We start from the raw sequence: 15,707 nt of genomic DNA, 5'->3' as shown, positions 1-15,707 counted from the left end.
GGACTCGCGGTGCTTGGCCTTATGTTGGACCCCCGTCGCCGGGCGTCCTCAAAGGTCTTAGAAGACCGCTCGGATTTCTTCCTTTTCTTCTCGCCGGACGGGCTCTTCCCTTCTAGCCAGTTGGTGAGACGTTGATGGCGGTCCTTCATGGTCCGCTCCGACATGTTGCCGCAAAACGCACAGTCCTTCTCCACGTGCGTCTTGTCCTCATGTAGGCAGTAAAGTCAAAAAGAGTGTTCGTCCTCCTTGAAGACGTTCTGCAGCTGGCATCCAGGGCAGACCCTGAACAGCTTTCCGGGCGTCGAGCTTCCCTTCTCCTGGGCCATGGCCGGGCCTGAGAAACTTCTGGAGTCCTCCAAAAGCGTAGCTCGACGAAATCTTCACCCTTGAGGGGCGTAGACGAATCCGAAACGGGTACCCGTTGATCGGATGGTGAGTCGGTGGAGCTTGAGGCTCTTTTGACCGAAAAAACGAAGTTTTTAAGAGAAAAACGTGAAAAAATAGCACTAACTCTCGAGAGCAATAGCACGAGGATCCCAACACATGAACATGCGGTAAAAATCTGAAGATGGCTGCCAGAGGCGGTGCTTAGGTAGAGGGCAGTCATTGGCTGTGGTCAGTATGACGCAGAGACCAGTGATTGGTTATTACTACCAAAGACAGATCAGAAACGAAACTGATACTGGTTTTTTCTTTACCGAGGATTCCCAGCCTGACGACGGGGAATATTCATGAGCATGTGAATCCATGCCAGACCCCATGCTGGAGAATGTTTCCACCATTCCACTGCTACTCTGTACCCTCCATCATATACACATTTTTCCTTTGCTTGCCATCTACATTTATGCCATGAAATGTGCTATACATGTACTATTGAAGAGGATCCCTGGGATGCCCCTCTTGACCACTATGAAGATGACATCCCGAAGAGCCAGAAACCAAGATGCCAGTCACGGTTTAGCTAGCCCCCAGGAGGGCAAGCGACCTCTAGATATGCAAATAGATATTCTCTTAGACAACTATTTAAACCTTATCCATCTGACCTCTTCCCATAGCACAGCGAGTAGAGTGCTTGTTTTGACATCTGTGCAGAGCCTGCTGATGCAGGTTTTGAGTCCCGGCAGGGCCAAACTCAGCCTTTCATCCTTCCGAGGTTGATAAATGAGCACCACACACCGTGGGTAATAATAAGCAGCGCTCAGATATCCGAGGGTTCGCAGCGCTATATAAATGCTAAATTATTATTTTTTATCATTATCTTCATGGATACAGGCGCCTCAACACTGGACCTGGTTGATTAATGATAAATATCCAGCTGTGCTAACGTCAATAGAGACGCCACGTCATAGTAGCATTCACCACGAAGCAAAGTCACATCCATGCACAAAGTTAAATGGACACAATGTGTACACATGAAGAACATGCTCACACAGTTGTGTAGATAGACGACAGATTCATATACATACTGTCGAAAGCCATTCTTATTTTCTCTCATTAGCCTAACACAGAAACGCAAGAAATGAAGAGGAACTAGAGGATCTCATAAGGAACCTGAATGAGCAAAGTACCACCAACCCATGAGGAAAATACTACAATAGACATAAAAATCATACCATAACTATAGTAGAGTTACATGAAGCCACAGGCCTCACACTAAGGGACGAAGGAATACAGATTTTACAGTTAGCTGCTCAGAAATGAGCTCACAGCCAAAGTCATAGGCGAGCAGAACATTCCTAGCTCCAGAGACAAGGAGCCACCTGCAAGATCGCAGAATAAAGCCTCACTAATTGCAGACCTGAAAGCTCACTTTTGCCGTTTTAACCCACGTGCTGCGGCCAAGCAATAGCCCTTTACCTGCGGTGGGAAGAGGAGCAGTTCCCAGCAAGCCAGACAAGAACTGACACGCGTTGTACAACGTTGCAACCTACAGGCACTCTAAGGCAAAGTGGGTTTACTGATGGCAACAAAGGGGACACAGTCTTTATCATCACCTTGAGAAGGTGCACAGAGCTCTGAGAGGAGAGCTGGGTCCCAGGCCTGAGGAGACCCGCTCCAGCCAAACAGGGAACACAAACCTAGGGGTAGGGCCAATGGTAATCCTGCAACTATGTAAAGATCTTGGGGAAGGCTCAGGCAAAGCCACCTGATATGCAAGGGCCAGTCAGCTAACCTCTATAGGTGCTGTATATTGGCACTACAACCCCAGCCATCCAATCGTATAAGCTCTTAGGTTGTGACGACACATGCCAACAAAAGATCCTGACACGGGCTCAGGAGCTGCAATTGCTGGACAATATTTCCTATAAAATCCCTGTCTCTAATGGAAAATAAAGGACAGTTCTAACTTGCCCTTGGCTGAGACCTCTGTCGGTTTACCGGAGGAGGGTTTGTTGGGCCCAGGTTACTCTGAACAGTGATTGTGTAGCATGAATCCCAGTCCTCTGGTATTCCTAAACACTATTAATGAGAATTTTCATTTTTTTACAATATTCAAACTAGAGTGTTCAACCTTGAATGTACATATATCGATGTATCCAGCTTAATATAGTATTTATAATTATAATTTTTTTTTATGTGTTTCACACCGAAGAGGTTTCTAAGTGCGGACCCAGGTTTCAAACCGGTGTTGCTCTGCGTCTTGCTTCCAAGACATGCGCATTGCCACTGAGCTATACTGCCCGTGCTATTAGTATTGAGCTTACATAAAACCTTAAGTAACTTAGGACTCATGTCCACAGAGAAAGAACGTATATTTAGAGCCTATAGGGCAGTCTCTAAACACGAATACTAAAAAAATTGAAGACAAAGAAAAAAACGGATTTGCTCAAAATATAGCCACTCCAACACATTTGAAAACCTACAAGGACCTCTAGCCACCAGATGTTGCAATTGTCAAACGATTCAGTTTCATGCAAATGTAGGTATATGGAGTAGTTTCAGGGAAAGTACAGGGTAACCTTAAAACCAATACATTTATACAACTGCCACCAGGTGCTTAGGAATCAGCCTCTGTAGAAATGGCCAGAAAAAATGGGCCTCTGCCATAAGGTTTTAAACATTTGGGAGACTGAAGAACACGTGACTGCAAGATGCAGAAAGCTTAAATTGGATATTTATCTGCCTGGTGCAATGTCTACATTATAATCCCTTTAACAATACTTACCCATGCCCGAATGGCGAGAGGAAGTAGAAGCAGCAGTGCACTCTGTTGTCAATGATGTGGCGCCTGTTCAACCCACTTTCATCATGCAGGTACCTCTCAAACTGATCATCAATGTACGATATGATGGTCTTGAAACTGCATGAAACAAAATAAGAAGTGAAACCTAGATTAAGCAGACATGTGAAGAAAAATAAACATGCAGAAACGCAAGTCTTTTTTAGTGATCCGGGTAAGAATTGGAGTAAAGAGGTTTTTACTCCCAATTTGTCAAGTTGGGAGAAACCCAATTTTATTTTAGGCAATAAAACAGTTAATTCTCAACTGGTATACCTTGAGGTAATTAAATATTACATTTAACGGCACTCTTGGTAGCAATTCAATTAAATGAAAAACACATTTTATCATTAAAGCCAACTAGACATCAGCCAGCTTTTCATAAGGTCTTCTTCGTTTAAAGAGAAGCTGTTGATCACAGTCTGAATACATCACATTACCTGTGCAACAGGAATACCGGCTGACACCTAATGCCCTGTTGCTCCATTTCTCCATTGGAAATATTTGCCTGATGTGAGTCAAGTTAGCAGATGCAGAGCTAATCTGGACTCTTTCTTTAAACCACTAGCTTTTTCAAAAGACTTGTGCGGTTAAGACCATTAGGTCACATAAGACAAACAAGTTCGAAATAAACACGGTTTTGTGGCCTCTACTTAGTTCAACTTCGTAAAGGGTAGAATGAAGCCAAAGCGGATGTTTGCTTATAGGAGCAAAGGGTAACAAGCTTATCTATTCGGTAACACTGCCATCACAGGAGTCGAACTTCACTTTACACTTTTTAAACACCTATATGAAACAAAAGAAATACTGCACCTACAAACCCCCATACCTTGAGACATATTCATATTAATAAGTGTTGCATAGCAAGGTAACAAGCTCCTTCTAAGCTTTTCAAATGATTCACAGATTGAAAGGAAGGAATTAAGAGGTACTTTTTTTTTTTTTTAAATCTATTGTGCAGGCTTCCCCGAATGCTTGGCCAGATAGCCAGATACATTCACTGGAGCTGCAATCAATAATCAAAACCCTAAGGACAAGACTAAAAGCCTACACTACAACAAATCAATGCTTCATTCCGTGAGCTGAAGGGAGTGGAGTAGGTTTGATCCCAAAAAGAAGAAGGCCAGGCCTTATATTTGGGGCAAAACCTAACTGTCAAAAGGTTGCCAACTTTGTAAGAATAGATTGCCAATTTTTGAACACTCAGAAGCAAAGAACCTTTTCAAAATCCCACTAAAATGTTATTCTAACTTGCGAAACCAAACCACCCAGAATACAATGTTCTTGTAATTGACAATTTCATCATAATTGGTCTTCCTAGAATTGAAGCTGTAGAGCTACAACTAGAAGTTTAATGAAAAGGCATCAGAAAATGGGCAGGCAGGTACAATTGGGTCCTTCAATTGGAGAAAACCAAACTTGCAAAAAGATTGGTGGCAGTTTTCAAAGCCACGTAAATAGATTCACATGAAATTTGGCTTCCTCTATGTAAATAATTAAAGGGCAGCTCACATTACCCTCTATCTCATCACTCCACAAATGCTATTTTTAGCAACCATTTCGAACAACATCCAACGGCCTCATCCCCACCCCATCAACATGATGGCCACTGTGAAGGCATCATGAAGTAAGGGACAACAGATTCACTTTTCAAAAAATACAATTATTTATTTCTTATATGTCAGGATGGAGTAAGGTCTAACTTACCCTATGCTAAGGTGGGATTTCCATACCTAAAGAAACTAAGGATAGTCTGTGTTATCAAGTTCAGCTTAAAAGTTAGTATGTGCCCAAAACCTATACTTGCCCTTACAACTAAAGATATACAATGTGCAGGGATGTCAGCAACCAAAGAAATGGTGTTCAAAATAAGGTCCTGCGTTTCTTCCAGCTCCTGGCTTGCTTTTCCGCTTTCCAAAGCTCAAAACAGTTCTGATAAAAAATTCAATACAGTTCACAAAATCTCGAGGTTCCAGTCTCCAAGAAGGCAGCTCTTCAAGCTTCAAATTCACAGGCAAATCAGCTTTCTCGGCTTTCAATATCCATTCAAAATCCACTTTGTAACCTTTCAGGCTTTTCCAACAATTCACTTACGTTTGCGCTCATCTTTAATCACTTTAACACTTGTTAGGCAAAACAGCTTCAGTCTCTGGACTTTCATTGTTACTCTACAAGTAGGGGTTATTCGGTCTAGGTGGAGTTGTCAGACCACACGGTCCACCCATCACAGGTCACGCAACCGATAACCCTTGGCACTTTGTGATGCGCGCTTGTTCTCATTGGACGTACTTGCCGACACAGGCTTTCTCTCTGCACCTGTGTCATTAGTCCATATTTAATTCAGCTTCTCCTTGGCAGTATTTTGACTCTACCAACACGTGACTTTCACACATCTCACTTCATGCGGTTTATTCCTTAGTACCCCCTTGCTTTCACCCTATCCAATAGTGCTTATCATTTGTTTTTCACTGGGTTCACAAGCTCTCATTACTGGATTTCACTTGGCTTATACTTGAGCATTGTCCATTAATGCTTTTTACTTGGTTTTCAATTTGCTCATAAATGCACATCACTTTCTTTTCACTCGTGCAGTATTTTTCATATATTGTGCTCATCTGTTCCTTAGTTCAGTATTCAATAACTCATTAAGTACTTTGCAGCTTGTTCGATATTCACCATCTTCCATTTGGTCTCAAGACCCATTAATTCAAAGTTTCCATCCGATCAGCATTTTCCTCTGGCCAAACCAAGCCCTTGGAGCGTCCTGGCATGAGTGTTCCCTCTCTGTCATTCACCCGGATAAGGCCACTCCTGCAGGTGCATTCGCTTTACTCTCATCGGGAGCTCTTGCGAGAAGCACTCCACTCTTCCAAACCTTCTTGCTGCTGCCTGTGGCGTATTGGAGTCTTCTGTGTCCCCACCAGCTCTAGATGGGGACACAGCTCAGGGATCTGCAGGACTCTTGACCCACCCACGCCCTTTCTGGCCTCAGCCTCTTTTTCGCTCTCCTGCAGCGGCCCCTCTCCAGCATGCTCCACATCGGGTTGTTGCGTCGTCTTCTCCCCCCACCCCGACCCCCTGCTACCAGAATGCTGCTTGAGACTTTCTTGCACCCCTGCACCTACGCTACCATGATGCTGCTACCTCATACCTAAATTAAATCTGGATTACCATGCCACTAGCACCTCCCCAACTATGGGCAAGTTCCCTCATTCTGGTCACACTCCTACCCTCTCTTGACGGCTCTTTCTCCCCTGCTTGTCTCCCACGTTTACACTCTTGTTTGCATTGCGTTTTTACACCTACTGCTAGCCTCCGAAGCCAAATATAATTTCAGATCTAGCTGTGCATTTGCATTTTGGTTTCAAGTCAAAGCTAGCTGTGCTTTTGCAAACATGTGGTGCCCTTTGCGTGTATTGCATGCCTATTTAACCTGCTTGCCCAGTGACTGCACCGTTCTACTAGTTCTACTCTCATCTGCTGCCCACCCCTTTAATTCTTCCCCCCCTCCCCCTCCATCTCCATCTCTACCTCACCCATGGCGCTTTCGGTTTCTCCCATCTTCTCCAACTGCTTCTCCATCGACTATCCTTCCCTTGTCAATAAGTCTGGCAGGGAGAAGTTCAAAAAGGATAACTTGGCCTCCAATCCTGGTCTCCCTTTCGCTGATCGCCGACACCTATTCCAGCGCTTCCTCCAGACAGACCCTCACCAACATCCTCTTTGTCGTTCCTTCACCAGATCTATGGACTCTTCCTATGATCTCTGTGCTCTGTCCTTTCTCCTCCTCTCCCATTAATGGTGGTAACTGCTGGAAGCCCTCATGGCCCCCTTTTGACTCCTCCAAGGTCATCATTAATGTTTACCGAAATGCCACTGTCATGATCCAAGGCCCCCAGGCCAATGTCCTCCTCTTTGATAGGCGCTTCCCTCGCCTCATCAATTTCTTCCAACTCCTGCTGTCCCCTCTGCCCCCTCCTTGGCTGCCTTGCCCTCTCTTCCCTCCTCTTCTGCCCCCCCCCCCCCTCGGGCTCCTTCACCTCCGCAGGACGTACCTCTGATTTGTACCCCTACCCGGAAGGCCTTTAAGGCTGGCAACCTTCTTCATCTTGCCACTCTCAACTCTTGCTCTGCTGTCAAACACTCATCTGACATCTGCCACCTCCTGGAAGAACTTGACCTCTATGTTCTCGGTCTCACCGAGACATGGTTCACGGCCAGCTCTGTCACAAGCTTTCACACTCTCCTCTGTGACGGCTACAAGATCCTCTCTGCACCCAGATCCAACCGGTCTGGAGGGGGTGCAGCCCTGATCTTCCCTGAGTAGATTCCCGCCTCCATCATTCCCACACAGGCATACTCCTCTTTCGAATGCCTGTCTGCAGGCTCTCTCTCTCTCTCTCTCTCTTTCTCTCTTGGCCACTATCCATCGGCCTCCTGGTCACATCACCTAATTTCTCGCCGTGTGGGCGGACCTCGTCGCCTCCTGCCTGGCCTCAACCACTCAACTCCTCCTACTTCTTGGTGACCTCAATATCCATCTGGACTCTCCCTGTTCCTACTCTGTACTCTTCCGTGACCTCTGCAATTCCCTCTCCATTTCCCTTTCCATCCTCCCCTCTGGCCCGTCCCACTCTGCAGGGCACACGCTTGATGTTTTGATCTCCTCTGACCTCACCCTCTAGTTCCCTTTGACCACTCCTCTCTCCTGGAGTGATAACTCCCTCCTCCCATCTCTCCCTCTCTACACCCCAGGCCAAGTCAACCCCATCACTGCCACCGGGAAGCTACTCCCATACTCGAATGTCATAACTGCTTTCCACTGCTCCCTTCATTGCGTCGCATAACACCAACGTCTCTAACACGAACTACAACACAATTCCTTGAACGAATGCGAGTCGGGTCATTATTCCATATGATCGCCAACTCTCCGGTGCCTCCTATGACGTCATCATTTTATCTTTGTCCGCCGGAGCTCCGCAGCTCCAACTGCCATGCCACTGCATTCACCGCCTCGCCCACCTGTGTTTGCCACCCAACTTCCATCAAATACTACGTAATGGGATGCAGGGGCTCTGTGGAAGCACAACATCAAAACAGGATATCAGGGACCATCTCTGGTAGCACAGCTTCACCCCCACGACAACAGGTATGCCTCATCTCCTGGTTACCCTCACTACAAAGAAGATTTTCTTGGTCTTGCCAAGGGGAGCACCCTGCCTCTGGACTACTCTACCCCAGGGTCAGGCCTCTACCTTCAAATTTCCTCTCCAGCCCCTGGAAACAGCTCTCCCTTCCAGTTTATGGACAGATTTCCTTCCAATCATGGGGCGCTCATCCTCCTCCTCCTTTGGCACCCTGGGTGATGGGTCTGTCTTGTTTTCGTGCAGTGTTGTCCCTATTCCTGCAACCCTCCCCCCCACCCTGCAGCAGGTTCACCAGCTTTCCTTCAGTTTCACACACGTAGGTTCTTCTAAAGACCACCTTGTCGCTGCAAAATGGTTCCAGAAACAAATCTTTAAGATTCTTGTAAGCCTCTTCCGCTTCCTCCCTCCAAACAAACTTAACTCCTTTCTTTAAAAGTTTTGCGATTGGTGGAATGATTTGTGAGAAGGAGTGAGAATGAGTAGAACAGAATTATTGCCTTGGCTAATGGGATTGGTGGAGGTCATTTCATTGGGGCGGAAATTGGAGTTCTACCTGAATGTTATAACAATTTTTCAGATATTTTTGATGAGATGGAAACAGGCGAGTTGCCTCCTCATAGACAATATGATTGTAAGATTGACTTGGACAGAAAAAGAGAACGAACATCTCAAAGAATATTTAGTGGAAAATCTTGCAAAGCGGTTTAGTAGGCTTTCGCAAACTCCAGCCGCCTCACCCTTGTTTTTCATCTTTAAGAAGGCTGGAAAATTAAGAACTTGCATTGACTATCGGTCATTAAATAAGGTGACTGCCAAAGTATCGAATACCACTAATTTCAGAAATGTTCAATCAAATTCAGGGGTCCACAGTGGAGAAAATAAAAAAGGACACATATTCTGGTCTTCTATCGAGAGTGAGAGAGAGTGAGAGAGAGAGAGAGAGAGAGAGAGAGAGAAAAATTTGTTGTATAGTGCTGCTTGAGGCGCTACCTACCAGACCATCGTGGCACTCAACCACACATACTAATACCGGAGGCGCTACCTCTGGAATAGATTGCTGCCTAAAAGCTCTGGTGTGTTAGTTAAAGGTTTCATACCTATTTGAGGGTTTGAGCTTGTAGAGCAGGGTAAATAGATTTTTCCCTCACACCTCCCTTTGTGTCCTAAATTAGCAGTCGCTACTGCTCCTGTCACCTCCCTGGCCCTCTACACGGTCCTTGCCACTCACTTAATTTCTAAAACCCAAGACATCCTGTCCTCCCCCTCATCCCCTAACCCCTCCTCTCCATTCTCCGAACTCTGGCCCTTCTGCAGCCGCCCCCCATCCCCTTTCTCGTCCTTTCCCTTTTTCCCCGGATGAGGTCTCTAAACAAGTCCGATCTATGAAAGTCTCGACAAACCAGGTTCTTCCCTGTTCCTCCAAAACCATCAAGGACCACATTGACACCCTTGCTCCTGCCCTGGCCAATTTCTGTAACCTCTCCTTCGCCTTGGGAGCATTCCCTTCCCCTACGCTCGGAAGCACTCTTGTGCACCCTCTCCTAAAGAAACCCACAGCGGACCCTTCTTGCCCGGCAAACTATCGCCTGATCTCCATCACTCCTTTCCTGGGCAAACTCCTAGAAAAGCTGGCCATCTTGAAGCTTAACCTTCACTCGGATTCTGTTGGTGGTCTCCACGACCATCAGTCTGGCTTTAAAGCTGCTCTCCTGAGCATCAGTGAAGATCTGCTCTCCAACCTTGACTCCAACATCCCCTCTGACCTCATCCTACTCTATCTCTCTTCTGCCTTCGACACGGTCAACCATAGCATCCTACTGAACCGTCTCTGTGACAACCTGGGTATCACTGATCAGGCTCTAGCCTGGCTGACTGCTTTCCCCTTTGATCGACCCTGCCAGGTCCAACTTGGGTCCTTGCTTTCCTCCATCTCCCCCTCTGCCTGCAGTGTTACCCAGGGGTCTAACCTCTCACCCTGGCTTTTCAACCAATACCTGGCAACTCTCGCCCATTGTACTGCCATTTTCTGTTCCAATTTTCAGTGCCATGTTGATGACAACTCATTTTCAGGCTTCCCTCTGCCACCTCTTCTCCCTCATTTCTGATTGCCTCTTTGCTATTCAGGAGTGGTGTGCCGCCAACGATCTCTGCCTGAATGCTAGCCAAACTGAGATCCTCCTCATTAGCACACTTTCACCTTCCTTTCCTGTCACTTTCTGGCTGGCCTCCCTTGGCCCTCCTCCTACCCCCACCTGCGAGGCTAAGAACTTCCAAGTCATTTTCGACTCCACTCTTTCCTTTTCTGCCCACATCTCTGATGTCTCTAAAAAAATAATCAAACTTTCAACTGCACCTCCTCAGAGGTATTCTGCCATTTCTCTCCTTCCCCCAGAAGCTCACCATCTCTCGAGCCCTGGTTCTCTCTAGGTTGGATTATTCCAACAGCCTCTTTCTAAACCTACCTGCTTCTACTCTCCGCCCCTTGTTACTCATCCAGAACAGGACTGCCAAACTTGTCCTTGGTCGCAAGCCCCGGGATCCTATCTCTCCAGCCCTGAAATCTCTTCATTGGCTCCAAGTGGCTGCACAGATTAAATTCAAGACCCTTTGCATTGTCCCCAAGGCTTTGAGGCCTGGGTTCAAAACGCCTTCAACTCTCCCTGTGTAAACACCTTCCCTCTCGCGCTCTTCGCTCCTCTAACTCCCTCAGGGTCAGTCGTTCTCAAAGAATCGAGCTGCGGGTAGATCTCCGTCTTCGGCTGGGACCTGTAAGGATATTTGGCGTGTTACAGCACAGAGTACAGCACTACTACACAGGTAGCAAACAGCACAGAGTACAGCACTACTGCATAGGTAGCAATTTTTTTTTGCAGCATCACCACAAGGGTGCGGTGCATTGCTATATGTGTTACCAGATTAACAAGAAAAGACAGGCTATTCAGTCAAAAACGATTTTAACATAGAAGATGCAAATCTATTTTTACAGTTAAAAGCACACGTGCTCATTTAAAAATGCACACTATTTTTCACCTGAAATGCCTATGGTGCGAGAGACACATTTGAAAATAACAACTAACATAACTTATAACTAACCTGACTAATGAAACATAATACACTAATAAAAATGTGTCTCCACTGCAGAATTAGGCCTATTCTGAAAGTGAACTTTTAAACGCACATCCATTTTTTTTTCTGTTCTCTCTGCTGCCCTGTCCACATAACTACAGGAAGCAAATGGGCTCGAAAGAACAGGAAATCAGTTGGTTACAAAGTATTACTATAAAAATGAGCCATTGTGTAGAGAAGGAGGAGATGGCGTGATTAATTCTGATTGGAGCAGCGTCATAGCAAGTATCATGCTAGAGGGAGTGATCAGGTTTTTGCTGGGGGGAGTTTGAGGAAGAAGAAGGGCAGTCAAGATTTGGCAGAGCTGAAAGAAGGACCTTTCCCCTGGCTGAGGCATTCCTATCTGCAGAAGCTGAGGATTCGAGATAATAACCCCGGTTTGAGAACGAAAAGGGTTCGTTTTCACTGGGGTTAATCTTCAAGGGAGCCACATTCAGAAAGAGAACAACTAAAGAGATAAGGTAATTACAGAAGTGTGGGAGCTGAGTGTGTACGAGAATATGCAGTCAGTGTAGGATTCCTGTGCATGCCTTAATCAAATGCTAATGTTGCAATTTGAGTTCTGTTCTCCGCCACTCTCTTTGCAGTGTGTCATAGACAAAGCTGTTACTGTGCTATTGTATTTATTTCTGTAAAGAATGAGATCGTGTTTAAATGCAACTTTTATAATACAGAAAGATATTTGAAAGCAGACGGGTGGTGTGTTTACTATTTACCATTACAATGCTGATGATGTGGGGAGATTTTTAAACAATGCAATGGTCATTTTAAGACAGATGTGTGCATGTCAGATTCAGTATGAACAGTTGAGTGACTGTAGCATAGCTCGTTGGAGGTACATGAGCCAACGGGAAGAGAGACTCTCTGGACATAGTTCCCTACCGTATATAAGGTAGTGAAAATTACCACAAAATTACCGCATACAGCTCTCTGTCGTAAATAAGTCAGTGAGATTGCCCATGGTGGCACACTAACACTGAAAATTGAAAATGTGGTATTCCTGAAATGTAGGCCTGAGGTCTCTCTAGTGATTACACGAAAAATCTAAGCAAAAACAAGGGATTCTGGACATTGGGGCCACCAATAAAACAAGGGAATAATGCTCACCAAAATACCACCAACCACGCCTACCAACCACGCATACCAAATATGCATGCCTGGGTGCTGAAATAGTGCATGTCCACTGTACTATTGTTGCACATGGTCAAATCTGAATACAAGGAGTGATTATTGCTAAGTTATTTTTCGGCGGTAATAAAATACCGTCAGGCCCCAAATCTCCACAAAATACCCTACAGACCTCCCTCTGGAACAGCCTCCATGCCACTCTGAAACTTGAGGAGAACCATCTCCGGTTCCAAAAGCATCTCAAGACCTTCCTCTTTGCTTCTGCCTTCGCTCGTCCTCTTCCCTGTAGATCTGTTCTGCTTTGGCATTGTGCACCTGGTTACCCCTCTGATTTCAGGCCAGGTACTTGATCACCTTGGCACACACCCGCACTGTCTCCTGGAAACCCTTAAACTTGGGTCTGTATCTGTAACCCTACAGTCCCCACACCCTTTTTCTGCACTTCTATGACACCCCCATCTGTGCCTTAAACCTAGCACTTGCCACTTGCTGGCTGCACTACCATTTCTGTTTATTTCTTTGCTCAGCATTTCCACTTCTTCCCCTCCCACCTGCACTTTCACATTCTCAATGTCAGTGGGCCTAGTAAAATCGTTGTTTTTGTTTTCCCTTGTTCCCCTTCCATGCCTCGTTGCGCTGTGAAACACTTGTGTCTGAACGCGTTACAAATAAAATATCAATATCTTTGCGGCTCTCCTACAGTCTTTTGGTTTCTGTAGTTTTACTCAGATGGAGAAACAACCCGAGTTTCTCGGAGCAGCACCCACGTGGTGCCGGTCCCCTTCTGCAGCTGGTCTCCCCTTTACAAATGGTACAGTTTTTAAACTTCTTTCACTTTGCCACTTTCATTCACCAGAGCTCGGTTCTTATTGGCTCTCCCCTCGACTCACTCACTGTGATGAACCGCTTGGCTTTCCTCTTTACTGGAGACAAGGCCGGTACCACGGAAGCAGGAGTCTCCCTCGCTCTGGTTTATCTGCGTCGATACGCTCAGTCTACCGTTGACATCTGTTGCAGCACACCTGAGCCATTGTCCTTGGTCTTACATTTCTTTCAGAGGAGGGTTTGCTGGGTTTTGTCGAAAAGGGCACGGTTGGGTCTCTCCTAGTCAGCCTCTCAATATTTGCCACCTTTCTCCTCCTCTTGAACTGCCTGGTCTGGATAGCCGTCTTGTCGTACAGTCTGCTTTGCTCATGCTGTGCTCTCTTGCTCCACCTTTTATCCCTGTCGGGAAAGGGCCATCGGGTGTGTGGTTCTGATCAATTGCCCGACCCTTGTATGGGGACATGTCAGGTAAACTGGTCTGGTGGTTAGTCTGTTCTCTGGTGTGTCCTGCGAAAGTGTTAGTCTTGGAAAAGGGGGTGGGGGGGGGTCAGAGTTTTTTAATGTCTTACATGATAGGATGGGGAAAAGGTGTTGAAAGAAGAGGGATACCGCATCTCACCTGTCGGTGTCCCACTCCCAGAGCACTCCCCCACCCCCATCCAGGTGATCCTCCCTCACTGGTCCACCCCCAGGAACTGGATCCAATAGCGATGGCCATGTCCTGGCCACCTGGATAACAGATCTTTGGGGTTTAGTCAGGTTGACACCTTCGGGTTTCTCACGCTCTCCTTCCTCGCTCCCATTCAGGACATTACCAAGAAGTCTCACTTCCTTCTCAAAGGAATTCTCCCTTTTCTCACATTCCCCCAGAGGCTCAATGTTACCAGAGCCCTGATTCTCTACAGGCTTGACTATTGCAATAGCCTCCTCCTGAATCTACCTTCTTCCACTCTGCAACCTCTCCAGGTAATCCAGAATAGGGCAGCAAGACTTATTCTTAAACCCAGGGACAGCATCTCTCCTGACCTAAAAAGTCTTCACTGGCTCCCGGTTGCTGCACAGATTAAATTCAAATCCCTCTACATCATCCACAAGGCTGCCTGGGCCCGGGGATCTCACCATCTTCAACTTTATCTCATTAAATACTCCCCCTCCAGACCTCTATGTTCCTCTGGCACCAACTCAGCGTGTAAAGCGATTTGCTAAAAGGAGGGCAGGAGGATGATCTCTTTCCTCCGCTGGCTCCCTACTATGGAACCGCGTCCCACTCGCACTTACACCCACCACAGCTCCAGGCAGTGTAGCACTTACCTCACCATGAACTTCATCTGTTGCTCACTCACGAGCACTGACACTCCAGGACCTCCCCCCTCTGCCCTCTTCCTTGCAGCACTTGCATGTTGCAAATACTCACAAGGCATAGTACATTCGTCCTTTTCCTTTCCCCTCTGTTGTGCATTCAATATGCATCACTCCCTTGTTCCCTCCCTTGCCCTGTGGGCCCTTAACAGTATGTACTTGCTGTATAAGTGCCTAATAAGCGAAAAATAAATAAAGGGGGATCCTCCTATGCAGCAGCTCCACGCCTGGCAGAAACACAAGGCGAAATATTGATTAGATGGTACAGAACTCTGCCCCGCCTCCACTGTCCCATCCAGCTACTTCTCAGTTGTGCTGGAGGAAATGTGAGATGGCGGGAACCCTGCTTCACACTATATGGGAGTGCCCAGTGATACAAGACTTTTGGCTTGAGGTTAGGTTCAAGCTGAATAACATTTTAGGGGTGGCGATACAGAGGTTGGAACAGCAATGTACAAGAACAGTGCAAGCTGCTCTTACACCTGCTGCTGGCAGCTAAGCTGTCCATACGTCACCTGTGGAGGAAGACTGTGGCCCCTTTGGTCACATTGTGGATGGACAAAGTGTGGTTCGTTGGTGAAACTCACTGCAGATATGGCATACTCTATTCTTCCTTTCAAGGCAATCTGGGCCCCCTTCTTACAATATGCAATTTAAATATTTAATGCCCCCCTTGGCCCAACTCGATTGAGAGCCCTTAACCTGGTGGAGCAGCCCTAATGCACACTCTGCACGGTCACTGCTTTTACTTTATGGTCCTTCTCAATAATCTGTTGAATTAAGTTTATTTGAATGTACTCCTGTATGGGGTCAGGAGGTGGGGGGGGGGGGGGGGGCGAAGACCTGCATGAGTTTCTGTACTGAACACCAGCACCAGGCTGTCTATATAAACAATGGTCAGA

The 15,707-nt window shown here is 46.5% G+C and overlaps 1 protein-coding gene across 4 annotated transcripts in view; it reads right to left on the bottom strand.

The window, feature by feature from the left end:
- Positions 1–15,707, bottom strand: part of SEPTIN2 (septin 2) — a 1,372,599-nt gene that overhangs the window by 845,512 nt on the left and 511,380 nt on the right. For all 4 annotated transcript variants that reach the window (XM_069618110.1, XM_069618109.1, XM_069618111.1 and 1 more), the window contains one exon: positions 3,167–3,301. In XM_069618110.1, the coding sequence (XP_069474211.1) occupies positions 3,167–3,301 (135 nt within the window). The remainder of the gene's footprint in view (positions 1–3,166; positions 3,302–15,707) is intronic.

Source organism: Ambystoma mexicanum, chromosome 10, assembly GCF_040938575.1.
Source record: "Ambystoma mexicanum isolate Mex_15411 chromosome 10, UKY_AmexF1_1, whole genome shotgun sequence".
Lineage (NCBI taxonomy): Eukaryota > Metazoa > Chordata > Amphibia > Caudata > Ambystomatidae > Ambystoma > Ambystoma mexicanum.
The sequence above is the reverse complement of the archived record's forward strand: the minus strand, read 5'-3'. Positions and strand labels throughout refer to the sequence as shown.